The following is an 18,430-nucleotide window of genomic DNA, read 5'->3' as shown; positions in this document are numbered from 1 at the left end:
AGACTTGGATAGGGAGATATCAGCTGAGTCTCCCCTCCAAGCCTTACTCCAATGAGTACTCCAATGAATTTAGAAGGTGGTCCCCAGATATTGATTGGAATACCCCTGCTTTAAGAAGCCAGTACAGATTGGGTCTTACTGATCAAAGAGTAACTCATAATTTTCTGTACTTCCCTGGAAGCCCTAATGCCACACTCATTGATAGGTGTTTCAGGGAAAGATAGAGAGAGAGAAAGGTTCTTCCCATAGCAGAGTTGAGGAAACTTCTATATGTGGTCTCTCAAAAGGTGGAGTTCATGCAAATTTGGTAATTCCTACTTATTATGACTGAGACGTCTAGAAGAAATACATTTGAAAACCTCTGTTGGAATCTCTGAATTTCTGGCATAAATTGATAGTGGAGCTGCAGGTAACATAATTGTTCAGGCATCAGCCTCCAAGCTTGGCCTGCAGGTGGCACCTCTAGAAACACAAATTTCAATTATTAGACCAGATGATAATACCCTTACAGGGGGACCAATCAAGTTTCAGACAGTCCCTACCAGCTTTTATGTTGGAAGTCTCCATTCAGAAAGTTTTTCATTTTATGTGATTATTCCTCCCACATATATAATTTCAGGTTATCCCTGGCTATCCAAGCATAAACCAGTATTCCACTGGCCTCAAGGCCAAATATTTCACTGGGGCAAGGCTGGTCATTCAAACTGTGTTAAAATGCCCATAGGAGTGATTGCTGAAGATGTTAAAGGTGTTCCTGATCCCTATAGAGAATATCAGATGTCTTCTGCAAGAAGTCCACAAATGTTTTGCCCCCACATATGACTGTCCCCTATTCTTGGTGCCAAACTCCCCAAGGGTAGACTTTTTGTGAAGCTTTGAGATTTCGCTTCTATTGGGGAACACACCAATATAGGAGTAGCTGCTATGCTCCGAGAGGCGGTAGCCACAGAATACCCTGAGGTGTTTAACACAGTAGGCACAACTGCCGACAGTACAGATGAGTACACAAAGTGTGGGATTTTGTAAGCATGCCACAAGGTACACACATCCATTGGCACGGTTAGTATAGTGCATAGCGAAAAATAAATTACACGCAGGTGTTGGTACAAGGTACACAAATGTGTTTGAACTGTTTATATAGCACATAGCATCAACAAGGTACATGAAAGTATTTGAACAGTACATAGGGCCTCATTCAGAGGCGGTCGTAGGATGCAAGTGATTGTTCTGAAACAGGGCGGCCGCTTGCATCCTGAACGGCCGCCTCATGTTGGTCGTTAGGCTGTGGGTTAACACCCACAGCTCTAACGACTGCTAAGGGTGATGGTCGCGATGGTCAAGACCAACGCGACCATCGGGGCTTACGACGAGACCCTAAGGTAGGGTCTCGTCAACCTTAAGCCCCAGGGAGCTTCCTGCTCTGATCGAGCAGGAAGCTCCCCACTGACATCACTGATGATGTCAGCGGGGCCGCCCCCAAACGGCAAGCGTTCCAACAGGAACGCCTCCGTTTGGCCGGGTACGCCCCCGGCCCGCCCAGCAAATGGAGCGAGCTGTCACTCACCATCGACAGCTCGCCCCGTCTGCTACGAGACCCCTAACGACGGATTACCCGTCGTTAGCCGGGTCTCGCACATGCGCACGACGGAGCTGGCTCCGCCGTGCGCATGCGCATTGGAGCAACATCGACCCAGTTGCGAGCTCGTAGAGCTAACGACCAGGTCTGAATAAGCTCCATAGTGTGCTATAGGGTATATGGAGGTGTTGGCACTGTTTGGACAGCACGTAGTCTGTAACAAAATACACTTATGTGCTGGCACTGTGGGAACAGTGAGCAGCGTCCAATGAGATACATGGTGTATATTGCGATAACCCTGGAGCTGTATCAGAGTACACAAACACACAGAGATGATAAATGCAAACCGGTGGAATTGACGCAACCGAATACCCTGGCAAGGAATCTAAGGCCCCTACCAGATTTCACCAGGAAATCCCGTAGTAAGATATGGTCTTTAGCAGTGGCGGCTCCTACCCTCTTAGAGGAGGGGGACTGCTGCCGCCGAGAAAGCTCACACCAAGGGAGACTCACTGGTCACCGCTGGAGTAGCTACTGGCCAGGTCCCAGCGCCTGCAAAATCGATGTGACAGGCGCCGAGACTGGTGCATGCGCACTAGCGTTGGGGAGCCACGCATGCGCATTTTTACCGGCTTCCAAAGGGCTGCATCATCTGCAGTATACCTACAGGGTTAATCAGAGCCTGGAGCTTCCATGGGCTGAATTTGGTTATAATAATACTTTAATCTATCGCTTAGACCAGGGGTCTTCAACCTTTGGTCCTCCAGCTGCTGTGGAACTACACATCCCGGCATGCCCTGCCACCGTTTTGATATAACAGCATGCTAAAACTGTGACAGGGCATCCTGGGATCTATAGTTCCACAGCAGCTGGAGGGCCAAAGGTTGAAGACCCATGGCTTAGACGAATGCCATATGATAGCCTGCTTGTTTGACAATGTGCCTCTAGAGTCAGTAGAATGCAGGAAAAGTAGGGGACACAATCTGGCTTTCCACCTACAACATAACAATTTAGCAACCTCCCCAGAAACTTGGGCCAAAATGTACTGGGCCTTTTAAACTCATCCGAACATTTAGCCCCGTCAGCTGACAATAATATCTGCCTGTCTCTTCGCATATTCTGAGAAGATTCCTGCGTTCCACTCCAATAAAATATGTCCCAGGGATTGTCCCTCTCCATAATCTGTTGTCTTTGGCATTCATCCAGAGTATGTGGTAGAAAGAAGCCTGGAAACTTGAAATTAAGAAAAGTTTGTGATCATATTCAATTTATTGTCCACTAGAAGGGTTATGGTCCAAAATGGAAGCATGGACCTGTTAGCTGCCTGTAAAAAAAATTAAAAACCAGAACATGGAAACCGAAGGGGGAAGTCTTTTTTTTAAATAAAGTCCCCCTCCCCCCATTGCCCTCGTTCACCCATTTATTACTTACAAGATGAAGAGGTCACGTCTTCTTCAGTCTATGTAGCATCCCGACACTTGGCAAAACAAAAAAACCTCGTTACTGCTATCTACAAAGTCCTGTCGCAATGGATTCCAGTCACTCTCTATAGAAATGAATGGGGATGCGCTAAATGGTCAGAGCGCAGCAGTTTGTTTTGATAGCTTGTAATTCACAACCTACAAATGTGAAAGTTATATCACACATTTTGGTAATATCAACCAAATTTCCTAAAACTCGTATGTTATGATTTATATAATCTATTTTTTAGCATAAAGGCTTTAGTATTCTTAGGTTTCATAGATTGCTATGATCTGAAACGTTTAGACATATAAGGTCTGATTCTGAAGTCAGCAGCGCCTATTGGCGGTCGCTCGTAGTCAACTTTATGTGCTGTCGCAGACTCCCTCCGTGCATACAGGTAACCCAAGGCAGAGTAAAAAAAAAATGTGATTGTTTAATTTACTGTACCTGCATGGAGGACACCTCTATTGTCTGCGTTCGTTCCTCAATGTCATATATATCAGTATTACCTATTGTGACAAGAATCACATAGACTGGGTAAAATCCATCAGTAGCTTTTATTGCTCACCACAGGCAGGTTTACAGGATATGGCAGTTTCACAGGCAAGATGTCATACAAAGTCTTCCAATACAACAATATTTCTTCAGTGGACTCGCAGGTCCAGGTCCCCTAACACTAGTCACTCCCAAGCCTATAAGCTGGGCGACTATCTCACCATCAGGCTCAGTTTTCCCAGTGTCTCTGCAGCTCTTAAACCGGCCTCACACAGGTGTCTGTAATCAGCTGCCTTTCCAGGCACTTATTGAGGCAACACCTGAACCGGACATTACACATTCCTTATGCCTTTGCTCTGCCAAACCTGGGAGATCTGGACATTCCACATTCACTTCATGTGGAACTATGCTGGCCCTGTCACACTATGTACCAGTGGCGTAAGTTCATCCCAGACGCCCGGAGTCAAGTTATAATTTGGTGCCCCCCTGTCACAGCTGCTGACACTGCAATGTAGCAATTTGCATGCAGACAGTCTATAGATAGACGAAGGCAGCAGCTGACTGTCTTACATGGAGCTCTCCACTAGTGTATGGTGGCTTCTCAGGTGCCGGGGAGGGGTTCCATGTATTGGGCGGCTGTGACGGTACACTCTGGGTGCATAGTTACAGCCCTAAGTGGGGTGAATATGTTGTGGACAATGGAGGAGGTGCCCCTTCAGAGCTGGAGCCCAGCGGCAGGCGCCTCCATTGTCTCCCATAGTTCTGCCCCTGCTATGTACTAAGTGATTACATTATAATTAATATGAATGCCAGTTCCTGATAAATCCTGCTCATATACTACTAATTGCAAGTCCCATTATTATCCTCTGCACCTACATTGTATGGGGCTGCTCCATTTCCTCTCGCCATTATTTTATAGCAAATTGGGGATTTTATATTGTACCGTAATAGAGATGGGCATGGCTTAGCAGTACTACACCAACCACATGTAACTATACCACATGGTACACGGGTACCCAGTCATTATGTTGACACGAGAATGCTGACACCAGTATCCCACACCACTTGTAGTACCACTTTAAGCATTTTAACCTTGTGGGTAGTATAACCTTAAGCATGTTGGTGTATACTCTGTGGTATTATGTTACAATCTCTGTGTCAGGAGGATCACTTCTGTGTAAGCATACAGTAACATTTCAGGGTACTTTCTCTTCTCCTTTGTGCAGCAACCACTCAAAAAATTCAAGCCTTTCTTGTTGAAAAATTCAATTTTTTAATTCTATTTTGTTTGGTGCTAATTGTATTTCTATTGTGAAGGGGCACGCTGTGAGGGTCAGCATCAGATTTCATATAGCGTCGCAGGGGCAAACGCAGGATTTCTAGAGTGTGGTTTCCATCTGCTTAACTTTAGAGTGTAGCCAGCCCATGGAGGGGAATCGGTATGTAATCCCAGTGGACAGGATGCCTGCATCCCGATGTCTAAAATACCAACAAGTGCCGGTAATTATACTAACTCTCCCCCCCTTAATCCTAACCTCTCCCAGTAGTGCCTAGCCCTAACCTGCCCCTGGTGGTGCCTAACCCTAACCCCCCCCCCTTGTGGTGCCTAACCCTAACCTCCTCTTCCCACACCCTAAACCTAACCATCCCAGGGTGGTGCCTAACTCTGCACAGTACTATTGTGTGTTTTCTTCAATGCACTGTAGCTATTAATCTGGTACATTATCATGCATTCACTAGCAGTATTTACTATATATTTGTATATATTTAAAGGGGCCCAGATGCCCTCTGAAATATCCCAAATTGCAGTTTTGAACAGCAGGGACTGGGCCACATTAAGATGGAGCTCCGCCCTAAAATGCCATGAGAATGCCAGCCACACCCCCTGCACATCAGTCTCCTTCGGGACTCTCCCAGAGGGGAACTTTAGAAAGTTTAGAAAGTCGGCATGTATGCTGGGCATGCGTTGCAGTGTGCTGGTTGTGTGTAAATTTACTGTGAATATTATTGGGGGGGCAGTGTCTGAATTGCAAGGTAGCAGACCCTCCTATCCCTAGCTCATGGTGCATTACCCAGCACAGGCAAAACTAGAGATCTGGTAATCTCCCAGTTTTAGCACCATGTCAGATATTGTGTTACTGTTTCTTGAAAAAAATAATGTATCACATACACCCCAGTGGCGTCCTTCCCCCACGGTGTCACCCGGTGGCCATGTGGACAGGGGGCATGGTCACTCTGGAAGGGGTATGGCCTTGCGGCCCAAACCCCACAGACCAGTGTGTAGGGGGTGCCAGAGGTGTAGGCGAGCACTTTGCAGTGCCGGCTCCCTCACACTGTCAGGAGCCGAGGGCTGCTCCTAATGCTACAGTGCAGCACCTGGCTCCTGTCACCTTGGTGTCACCCCTCGGAGGGTTTTTGGGGCCTCAGTCAGTTTGAAAGTCTTTTCTTATCTATGTGGTGATTTCTCTGAAGCCGGGAACCTCTGAAAAATTTGAGCCTCACTGGGCAACGTCTTCAGTCAGTATTCACTATTCATGTAGGAGATCACATTATCTGGAAGATGCCTGTTTACATAGAAATATAACCCATCATCATAACCAGATAATATATACTGTAGTAACAGAAGTTTTTGTGCAGGAAAAATTTGAATTTCCCTGATCAAAATTCTGTGTCTCTCCAAGCGCCCCTGTGTTACTCCAGACCCCCCAATGTCTCCATCCCCAGGCCCCTGTGGTTTTCCAGGTTCTCTGTGTCTCTTTATCTCCAGGTGCCATATCTCTCCATCTCCAGTCCCCAATCTCTTTCACCAGGACCCCCTGGGCCTCTCCATCCCCAGGACCCCCTGCATCTCTCCATCCTCAGGCCCACCTGTGGCTCTCAGTCCCATTCCCCCAGCCCCAGTGTTTGTCTCTCTGCCCCATTCCCCTGGCCCCAGTGTGTGTCTCTCTGCCCCATAAAGCCCTAGTGTGCGTTTCTCAGCCCCATTCCCCCAGCCCCAGTGTGCATCTCTTTGCCCCAATACGTCTCTCAGCCCCATTCCCCCAGGCCCCAGTGTGTGTCTCTCTGCCCCAGTGTGCATCTCAGCCCCATTCCCCTGCCCCAGTGTGCGTCTCTCATCAGACCCATTCCCCCAGCCCCAGTGTGCATCTCTCAGCCCCATTCCCCTGGCCCCTGTGTGTGTCTCCCTGCCCCAGCATACGTCTCTCAGCCTCATTCCCCTGGCCCCAGTGTGCGTCTCTGAGCCAGATTCCCCCGGCCCCAGTGTGCGTCTCCCAGTCCCATTCCCCTGGCCCCAGTGTGTGTCTCTCAGCCCCATTCCCCTAGCCCTAGTGTGAATCTCTCAGCGCCATTCCCCTGGCCCCAATGTGCGTCTTTCAGCCTCATCTCTGACCCAGTGTGTCTCTCAGCATCATTCCCCAGCCCCTGTGTCACCCCAGCCCTATACTAAATCCAACCCCCCAGCCCTGTGCAGTCAGCTCCAATACTCCCCCCCCAGCCCTGTTTTATCAGCTCCAACCTCCTCCACCCCCACTGCAGTCGCCGCTGCCAGGGGGTGGAGTGCTGGGGGTTTGGTGGGACATGATGTCCTGATGTATGGATTCAATTTTAGATGTAAAGTAGCCATGGGCAGAGAGTGTGGAGGGTGGGTGAGGAGGGGGTGGACAGAGGAGGGAGCTAAAAGTGGCGAAGAGACGCCGGGGGTTAGAGGACTGGGAGGAGATGAGATTCTTGAAATATGACTGTTTAGAGAGGGACAGGGCAGCACTGTATGATGGGAGCATAAATTTAAAATGGAGAAAGTCAGTCCTAGACCGTGATTTTCTCCACTGTCGCTCAGTGGCTCGTGAACACTTTTGTAGGTATCTGGTGCATCTGGAATGCCAGGGTTGAGGTGTGGTTTTGCAAGGGTCAGTAGGGATCGCGGGAGCAGCAGAGTTTAGTGCAGAAGTAAGGGAGGCATTGTATAGGGGAGAGAAGAAAGTCGAGTAGGGAGGATAAGGAAACGGTAATCAGAAATATCACAACGGTGAGTGAAAATCAGATCAAGAGAGTGGCCACTTGCATGGGAGGGTGAGGTCCATGGGGAGAGATCAAATGAAGATGTGAGGTTAAGAAATAAGGGGTATACATTTCAGACTCTGGACCTCATTCAGAGGCGGTCGCTCGGGAGCGATCGGTCACACCCAAAGTGATCGAGAATATGCTAAACGAGCGCTCAGTCGCAATGCACATCGTAAGCGCGGAAACACCCACAACAATGAAAGCACACCTCCTATCTCTACGGCCTAATTCAGAGTCGGTCGCAGGTGGCAACCTACGTCAGCACAATTAACACCTGTTACAGTGTTAATTGCCTACAGACATCAGTTGAGGCAGAAACCATCGCCAGCACTCGCAATGCTTAAGGTAGACCCTGGGCTACCTCTAGCACTGCGAGCAGTAGCGTCGTTATTGCAACGAGATGACGTGTGTGATAACTCGCTCAGTAATATATGCACGCCCTTAAAACGCCCTTTTTAAGGTCAACCACGCCTGCGTGCGTACCCCCACATCCCCGTTCACAAGCACCTTCCCCTGTGACCACCCACAAACGGCACGAAATGTCAATCTCGGCTACGACTCCGTAGTGACTAGCGAGCAAGAGGATTGCGGTCGGAAAGACAGGCTTGCGCACGCGCACTGCCATGTACACGCATGCGCAGTTGACAAAAACATCGCTTGCTACAACCAATCGCTCCGTGCGACCGCCTCTGAATGAGGTCCTCAGTTCTTTGTCATTTTTCCTTGTCCTCTCCTCCATGGGTGGTTGAATATATGGAGCTTGGTCCTGGCCTTCTGTGAAGAGAATCAGTTTAAGTCTTTTCAAGTTAATGTCTTTAAGTGAGTCTTAAGATTGGTTTCTATGGGCAACATCTCCGTTTCGAAAGACTCTCACTTTAGTAAATATACCCCTAAGACTCACTTAAAGACATTAACTTGAAAAGACTTAAACCTATTCTCTTCACAGAAGGCCAGCACCATATGTTCGCCCACCCATTTAGGAGAGGACAAGGAAAAATGACAAAGAACGGAGTCTGACATTTATTTTCTGCTGCGTACAAGTGATGTGCAGGGCAGCACTACTTCACTTCATCTGCTTTTTTGTGTGACCAGAGGATGGAGAGCAATTTGGAAATTTAGGGTGACGTACTTGGTATAATTTCCCCTGACTGCGTTCTTACCTTACCTACAACCACAATAGAAATAACACAGGAAAATTCATAGAAATACAATGTTTCAAAGACAAATGCTTGTTTGTTCATAAATATTCCGGAATGGTTTACTGTAGAAAAAGATCAGAATCACATTAACACAAAACTAGTCCAGATACTTGAAACAATTAGAAGATTAGTGAGATAATTAGACAGAATAAAAAACATAGAAGACCAAAATAAGAGAATTTATCAGAATTGTGGGAAAACAATATGGGATATTACACAATTTGGGAAAAGACATCAGCAAGGTTAGGAAGTCATGTATATTCCACACATTAGATACCCATAAGTAGTAACAAAATGTCATTAACAACTTCACATACAGATGTTTAATTGACAGCTTCCCCTACTCATACTCTTTAACACAGACAACCAGACCTTCTGCAACAGGTAATCTATGTATATTCTTTATCCAAGAAGTAAAATAATATGATGAAAGAAAATTACTAGGAATACAACCATTTCAAATAGCAATTCATTTCTACAGATACAAGATCAAGATTTGCTTAAACAGTTTAATTTAATTCAAAGATGGAAGGATAGATCAGAAGGTACATTTAGGGACACAAACACTACTGGTGTATGTGATAGTTATAGACAAATATTATTTGGGTAAAGGGAAAGGAGAGGAATAGCTCTAGATAAAATAAACAATATCCTTAGTAAAAATCTGATGTAACATTTTTGCCAAAATGAATTGATGATACATTTTTACACATATTAGGAATGCTTGATTCTACTAGACTAGAGGCCCCCATTCTGCAATTTGCAATCGATTGTGTATAATAATCTTTCCCTTTTTCAATCGATTGTGGCAATTTTGCAATCTATTGAAAAAGGGAAAGATTTTTTTATACACAATCGATTGCAAATTGCAGAATTGCTGCAATCAATTGCTGATGTATGGGGGACTTAAGACTGGCGAGTCCTTTCTTGCTAGATGTAGGTGAGAGAAGGCTAGATGTCTACCTGCTGCAGGGAAGGTAGGATTCTGAGATTTATCCCCAAAGAATTATTAGCCATAAGGTAAAGAATTATTAGCCATAAGATAAAGAATTATTAGATTTATTAAACTCCTCAACATTGGCTCCAAGCCGTACCATCGGCTCTCAAAGCCAACTCAAATATTTTCCTCTCCTCAGCACAGGCTACAAGCCACCACAACGGCTCTCAAAGCCAAATCAATTGTTAAACTCTTCAGTACGGGCCTCAAGCCGCCTTTTCTACTCTTATAACAATTCCACATTTACTACCAACAGAATCTTGAACCAGCTTTAGTCTCCATTTCTACTGTTGCTCTCACCATTGAATCCTTTTGCTCTTCCATGTGAATTGCTACTACCTCGAGCTGTAAGTCTAGGCGGCCGCCTAAGTACCAGTGAATGTATCCCAGTTCTAAGGGAACAATGGGTGGTTGTTATTGGCAGAAGATCTCGCTAGCCTGGTTCTAGACTCTTCACGTTGGGTAGGCTTTGGATATCAAAGCAGCTCCATTGTAAAATACAAAAGTTTCACTATTTTTACACCATTATTACCCCCATACCCATAGCCCAGGGGTTCGAGGAAGAGCCCCGGGCTTCAGACTAAGGCTGGGGTGTTTAGGAGAGAAGGGACCCCTTTATTGTTGGGATCCCCACCTCCCCTGAGATCCCCGGCTTGGGCTGACTGGCTTGGGGTGATAATGCTTTGGCCGGGGAGATCCGGTAATATGGTCCCCTGGCTGTGGCATTACACCCCGATCAATTTTGGTCCGGTGCTGGTTTTAAATATAGGGGGACCCCTACACAATTTCCCCCCCCATTTTTAAAACTAGGACTGGCCAGCAGCCAGGTGCTGGTTCCTAATATACGGGGGACCCTACTCATTCCCCCCCCATATTTCTAGGAACCAGGACTGGCCGAGCAGCCCAGAGCAGGTTATGCCTTTTGGGGGGGACCCTACATCATTCATTCTGAAACATATATAAATATCACTGATCTGTGTATGTTTCAGGGAAACTCGCAGCTCAGGATGTGGTCTATTTAAAACTTCTATTGACTCCCCGATTTGGCTGCAAAAATGGCCGAATAGAACAAAACGAATAATGGTAAATTTCTGTGTTATGCTGAAGTGAATGAAAAGTACTTCCAATTTTAGTCAATGGTGTATTAATTTCTATTGAAAAAAACGGCAATTTGCAGGATTAACACGGCCAAATTCACCCCGCTAAATGAAAAAAAAAACACAGATTTTAACAATAGTAAATTCCTGTGTTGGTAAAAAACAATATTTTCACCCGAGATTGCAATCTCGGACAACATTAATCTTAGTAAATTTACTCCTTAGAGGGGTATTCAATATGAAACGTTAACTTCACTGTCGAAGTTAACGTTTCATATCGGAGTTTTTTTCTGTGTTAAGTCTGGTGCGCGCTCCCGCTTATCCCCGTATTCAATTTAAAATTAACGAAAACGGGAAACTCCAAAGTTGGATTTGCGTAAAATTACGAATTTTTCCTTAAAATAATTGTAAGACCCCCCTAAAGTTGTAAAAACATGGGGGAACACTATGGGTACCCCCGTTTTAGCCTTTAATTGAAAGTCGGGGATTTAAATAGCCGCAGCAGGTGTTTTTTTCCCGACATTGAAGAAGTGATGCAGAAGAGCACTTAGGTTATTTTTTTCATTTTTTTAAGTGGTCCCATCAAATTTGGGGTAAATGAAAATGGGTACTAGCATATTTTGATGTCCCTAAAGTCAGTTTTTAAAAATTCTGCATTTGTGCACCTGCCGCTATAATTCTATTCTAGAAAACACCTGCCGCATACTTGCAGAATAGCCCTGAACCTATTTCCCTATTGTTAAACAATTTTTTCCCATTTTTTTTTTTTCACCCCAATTTTTAACTTAATTTTTTGGGGTGTCCCTATTTTTTTTTAAAACTTTTTTTGACACAGTTATTTTTTAAATGTCATTCCCAGGGGTGCAGGCTATTTTTTTTAAGCCTGCACCCCTAAACCCCAATTCTGCACTTTTTTTCGACACCTATTCAATGGTGAAAACTTATCACCGTTTTTTATCAAAGACTTGTCAAAACTGCGATAAGTCTTTGAAATTGAATAGGGTGTAAAAGTAAAACCTGCGATAATGACGTCATAATTGCAATATTAACGCAAAAACGATGTTATTGCACCCATGTTGAATACCCCTGTAAGTATAGTTATCAGCAAATTAATGGGGTTATGAGTTCCTGACCAAAGCCCTATAATGCATAGAGATTTACTGTTTACATTTCCATCTCACCACTTCAATAACACATTAATCCTTCACCTCTATACTAATGCGCCACTGCTTATAGTAATACATTACCTTCCATCAGCTGTGTACTAACACATTCCACTCCATCACCCATGTCGTAAAACATTCCACATTCCCTCACCTGTGTAGAAATACAATCCCTCCCTCATACTTGTAGTAACACATTCCCCTCCCTCACCTCTGTAGTAACACATTCCCCTCCCTCACCTCTGTAGTAAAACATTCCCCTCCCTCACCTCTGTAGTAACACATTAGCCCTGCTCACTCCTGTAGTAACACATTCACCTCCCTCATCTGTGTTGTAACACATTCCCTTCCTTCATCCCGTAGTAACACAATTGACATTCACCTCCCTAACCTGTGTGGTAACACCTTTTCCTCTCTACACTCTGTAGTAACACAATCCCTTCCCTCACTATTCAAATAGAGGAGCCACACCAACTGCCAGTGATGTTTGGCAGCACTTGGGATGATGATTGGGGCCTGATTCAGTCCTGGACGGAATGCTGCACTCGTAGCTGGCCGATTTTCGCATTCTGCGCATGCCAGTCACTGTGATCGGGAATCGTGCGCTCAAAGTACACAGACTGCCCGCTTCTTTGAGTGACAGAATATGCCGTTTGTTGCTGGTGACAGGGGAAGGTCCAGGGAAATGGGGGAGTGGATGAGCGAACGCAGGCATGTCTGAGCGTCAAAATGGCATTCTCTGGGCGTGCATAATTAAAGTGAAGCATCATTGCCCACGTCACCTGGCTGTATTTTAGACTGAAGCCGTCGCCTTGCTTGGGGTAGGGTTGGGTCTACCTCAAGCACTGAGTGTGCCTCCGATGGTTCTCGATGTTACCAATTGTTAAATACACTTCCTGGAGATGACGTGCACTGCAAAGGAAAAGGGGGCGGCATTAGACCAGCCTGCGATCATACTGCCGTCGTACTCTAAGACATAGAGGGCGTCCTTAAGCCATGCTGTGCGATTGCGGAATTTGCAATCCCTGCCCCTGACAGCTGCAAAAGTGCGATGTGTTGCGTCCGGTTCTTAATCGGGCCTTAGGTGTTTGAATATGAACTGTGCTACGTCAATTTTTTTTAACCATGCACGGATCACACTGAGCTGTGCATTGCTTCTGCTAAACACCGTGCAGAAGGGGGGGTGGGGGTGGTTTAAACTTCTGTTTTGGACTGTGTTTGCTTAATTTACATCCATGTTTGCAATCCCGAACTGATGCCCCTTTTACACCATAGCTAAAACCTCTGTTGCTGCCAGGTGTAAATGGGGCCAGGGTTGGATCCCGGGGCGATTGACCCAGCAATGCAACCTGGGTAGTTTGCAGGGTGTAACATGGTAAAAACCCGTGTAACCCTGCAGTGTAAACGGGTAACCTAGGTCATCTGATCCGGGTCATGATTACAGCATGGAGTGTTCTGGATTTTCCGGAGCTTGGAGATGATGTCATTGGCAGACCAGTTCCACTGCACCCGTGTGCAGTATGAATGGTGCTGACCCAGGAATAACCCGAGTCAGCGCCACGGCCCGAAGGGGATCTGTCCTGGGTCTGACCTGGTTTGGAACCTTATTCCAAATGCCAGGTCAGACCCAGGAATTTAGTGTAAGCGATATGAGTAAATCCCTGCGTTGTATTCTTGTCTGTGGAAAGTATTTATTTCTGTTTGTGTTTTGCAGAGAGAATCATGATATTACACCCGTGTTTGCCTTTTCGTAAATCTCCATGTTTGAAAACCTGGCCAAACACACCCATGAATGGCATTGCGGCCAAACACGATTGTTAGCATTTTCCTGAGAAGCAGGAGGAAATTTACTAACTAAATAAGTAACATATATAAATCCTTATAACGTGATGTAATACTGAAATGGGATTCATTAAAAAAACACATATAATCAATTAAAACAAAAACAAAACCATATTAAAATAAATGTTTTTGCTGGGGTCAATCTACTCTCACACAAGAGTCTTCTTTCCAGTAAATTCCAAAGTCTTGTAATCTGACGATTTAAAACAAATAATCAATAAGTGTAGTACGTCTCTATGCAGCACTGTGATATCTCATTCAAACGGGATATCACCTAATATGTAACACTAGGGGGGCCTGATTCTGAGTTGGTCGTTTGCTAAGATCGCGGCAGACTTTACAAAAGGACCGATGGTATCATAAATGGCGAGGAAAAACCATGGATGTTCCTGGGTGGTGACTGGGAGGTGGAGTGAAAGCAAAAAAAGGCAGACTCAGAGCTGCAACCACGGAAGCCATGGTCCGACCGAGACACTGCACTGCCACAGGGCTGGTACAAGTGCCGATGGTGCGTGCGATAGTGCACCGATGGTGGAGTGTCAGGAATCGGCAGCGGTGTTACAGCGTACAGAGACTCTGATAGTGGGCGTCTCAGTACTCGCTCACTCAGACACAGACTACTGCCCCAGACGAGGGCTGATACCAGCATTTGCATATTATCGCTCCAGTGACTCCGCTAACAGACACAAGAACAGAAGCAGCAGCTTCTGTATCAGGCCGGTAATCTAGAACCTTCGATGAACCAGTCCCCAAGGAATCGTCATTTGTGGCTTCAATTTCAAGGTCTTTTTATAATATTCCTGCAAAGAAATTCACTGATCAGATTTCTGTGCCTTCAGCGGTTTGTTCAGTGACCTCTTCTCCCGTTTCTATCTGGTCCACGCGCTCGTGTTCAGAGGAGGAGGTGGAGGTGGATGTACTAATATTTCAGCAAAAACAAACAAACAACTGATTAGTGTAATCCTGGGTTTTATCCTTGTACCTACTGTTGATATCCAAAATAATAGGATACCCTTATGGTCTGTGTCAGCCATTACCTATACCATATACCTATGCATCAAACAAATCAATTCATAATAATAATTTTCCGGGTGTCGGTATTATTTGTATAAATTAATATCATTAATTCGCACACCTGAACTCCAAGACTTATGCCGGTATCCAATTAGTCCCGATAAATTTTTGGGGGCGAAAAACAATTTAGGATTATTAGGCTGAAAATATATTGGATCCGTGATAAATTCACGGACCTATGGGCCTGATGAGACCCGGTCACAAGCGCTGAGCGCTCGCAACCAGGTCGATGGTGGCCCAGAGCGCATGCGCACGACAGCCGGCTTCGTCGTGCGCATGCGCGAGACCGGGACAGCGACGGGCAATCCGCCGCTCCGGGTCTCGCACCAAAGGGGGCGTGCCGTCGATGTTGAGTAACAGCACATCCCCTTTGGTGGGCGGGCCGGGGGGGGTGGCTGCCCAAACGGAGGCGTTCCCATGAGAACGCCTACCGTTTGGGGCCGGCCCCACTGACAACACAAGTGATGCCAGTGGAGAGATTTCGGCTCTGCTAGAGCCGAAATCTCTCTGGGCCTTGCGGCAGCGAGACCCAACCACAAGGGTCTCGTCGCAAGCCCGATGGTCGCGATGGTCTTGACCATCGCGACCATCATCATGGCCGCTCGTTATAGCTGTGGGTGGCCACCCACAGCTATGCGAGCGGCCAGGAGGCCGTTCTAAAAAAAAAAAAAGACCGGCCCTGATTCAGAGCGAGCGCTCTGTCAGAGCGACCGGCTCTGAATCAGGGCCAATGTTTTTTCGCCATCGCGGGGAGTATTTTTCGGGAAAATCCCAGATAAGTGCCTGCTTCGGGCAGGACTTCGAGGCTAATTAGATAACCCCCGGGGGATACATTAGAAGTTGTAATTTACTGCTGTTAATTGGATACCGGCCTGTCGAAGCCGGATGATTGGCTAAGACAGAATCTGTTTAAAATCAAGATCTGAAAGACGCCATTTTACGACTGGTCGCACAACGCCATTTTAGCTATAACTAAAAAAAATCCTTACATTAAACATTCAGGGTTGACAAGACGGGTTTTGTGGATTTGTCTGTGACAAGTGATTAAAGTATATACAAAGATATGGTGAGCATTTTGCTCTGTACACAGAACAGTATGCCTATGAAAATTGAACCACAATACAGACATTGATATACTCAGACAGAGGGTGTCATTCAGATCCGCTCGCGAGCGAAGGACGCTCGCAAGTGGGTCGATGTTGGGCGAATGCGCATGACGGAGGGAGCTCCGTCGTGCGCATGCGCGAGACCCGGCGAGCGACGAGGAACACGTCGCTCGGGGTCTCGCACCAAAGGGGGCGTGCTGTCGATGGTAAGTGACAGCACGCCCCCTTTGGTGGGCGTGCCGGGAGCGTGGCTGCCAGACGGAGGCGTTCCCATGGGAACGCCTACCGTCTGGATCCGGCCCCACTGACATCACTAGTGATGTCAGTGGGAGTGATTTTGGCTTTGATAGAGCCAAAATCACTCCAGGGCTTGCGGTCACCGAGACCCTACCGCAGGGTCTCGTCGCAAGCCCGAAGGTCATGGACGCTCGCATAAGCTGTGGGTGGTAACCCACAGCTATGCGAGCGTCCAAGAGGTCGCTCCATTTTTAGGGAGGAGGGCCCTGATTCAGAGCAATAGCTCTGGTCAGAGCGTCCGGCTCTGAATCAGGCCCAGAGTGAATTAGGAAACCATTGTTCTATCAATAGCCATTGTAGGCCGTTAGTACCTGATGTGGTTTAAGCTAAATAAACCAGTCTGAGACTTAAACGAATTAGCCTTGCCTGTGTGATTTCATTAGACATCATTTGATCATCTGTGTAAACCCCATTGCCTGTCATTTTTGTAAATCCAGACAAGTAATGTCAAAACCAAGAAATTCATAGAGAGAGATATATATACAGTTGCTATTTAATACACACGAACGCATACCCGCACAGCACTAACTAGCGTCCTTTCCTCATATTCCTAATGCTCATATATTACACAATTGCATAAAAAAAAGGTTCCGCATTAATGAAGGTTATTTACCAAGATTTTACTCTTATTTACAATGCTGGGAAATGTATGTTTTATGATAACTATCTTTTAGTACATAATAAGTGGACCGTGTTTGGCACCGTTCTAAACTACTTTGTCTTTGCAGATCTCCGGTTCCATCGGCGGGGATATCGTAACATGTGTCTGAGAATTCTGAACTATATTAGAGTTAGGCATTAAAATGTATTTTCGAATGTAACCAGATTAGATTGCTATGCAGCAGGAAAGTGGACACAATGGGCTGTTGGAGGCCGGATTGTGATCTTTGCACTGACCTATGAACTGTACCGTAACAGAAGAAGCGAGAAGAAGAACCAATGGGAACGTGCCAGCTTGCTATATTGTATTGCTTATCCCTGTAAGAGTATGTATGTGAGCATTCTGAGGGCAGGTCTGAGTCTTCATGCTGTGCTGTGGACGGAGGTTTCATATTGATGCCGGGATCTGGATTCAGAGGCGCGTGCGTATATAACGGCTGTACCTTGGGTCTGTATGATTATTTATAGCGCTAATTGTATTTTAGATCACAGCGTGTAACCATCTGTACTTTTACCTTGAATAATAACTTTTGTGCGTTGGACCACAGTTCCCATGTCTGAGAGCATTTATTATGATGTGCTATTGTTCATAGCGCTGATTAGCGCCACCTATGGTTTAGAGGTTATAGGCAGGATTCTGTAGAGGTTATAGACAGGATTCTGTAGAGGTTATAGACAGGATTCTGTAGAGGTTATAGGCAGGATTCTGTAGAGGTTATAGGCAGGATTCTGTAGAGGTTATAGGCAGGATTCTGTAGAGGTTATAGACAGGATTCTGTAGAGGTTATAGGCAGGATTCTGTAGAGGTTATAGGCAGGATTCTGTAGAGGTTATAGGCAGGATTCTGTAGAGGTTTATAGGCAGGATTCTGTAGAGGTTTATAGGCAGGATTCTGTAGAGGTTATAGGCAGGATTCTGTAGAGGTTTATAGGCAGGATTCTGTAGAGGTTTATAGGCAGGATTCTGTAGAGGTTATAGGCAGGATTCTGTAGAGGTCATAGGCAGGATTCTGTAAAGGTTATAGGCAGGATTCTGTAGAGGTTATAGGCAGGATTCTGTAGAGGTTTATAGGCAGGATTCTGTAGAGGTTTATAGGCAGGATTCTGTAGAGGTTATAGGCAGGATTCTGTAGAGGTTTATAGACAGGATTCTGTAGAGGTCATAGGCAGGAGTGTATTAAGGTTTAAATAGGATACCACAGGCCTTAATGTGGGTTACGGGGAATAAAGGTGAGAAAATTTATCCCTTTTTTTTTACAAATGGAAAATAATCATAGGACATGTGTTTTATGTGCCACAGACTGAATATGGTTCAGACAGATTACAATGGGCAAACATGCTTAGTGGGCTATACTGTGTGATCCAGGCACATAGCAATCTGGGGTTAGGAACAGCAGGT

The 18,430-nt window shown here is 45.9% G+C and overlaps 1 protein-coding gene across 1 annotated transcript in view; it reads right to left on the bottom strand.

The window, feature by feature from the left end:
* Positions 1 to 13,938: 13,938 nt before the first annotated feature.
* LOC148506368 (uncharacterized) overlaps positions 13,939 to 18,430 on the bottom strand; it is an 87,118-nt gene continuing 82,626 nt past the window's right edge. The window contains exon 11 of the mRNA XM_088446917.1: positions 13,939 to 14,814. Within this exon, the coding sequence (XP_088303043.1) occupies positions 14,715 to 14,814 (100 nt within the window). The 3' untranslated portion in view covers positions 13,939 to 14,714. The remainder of the gene's footprint in view (positions 14,815 to 18,430) is intronic.

This window comes from Taudactylus pleione, unplaced genomic scaffold (genome assembly GCF_031769625.1).
Source record: "Taudactylus pleione unplaced genomic scaffold, aTauple2 ptg000407l, whole genome shotgun sequence".
NCBI lineage: Eukaryota > Metazoa > Chordata > Amphibia > Anura > Myobatrachidae > Taudactylus > Taudactylus pleione.
This window is presented reverse-complemented; position numbering and strand designations above follow the sequence as displayed.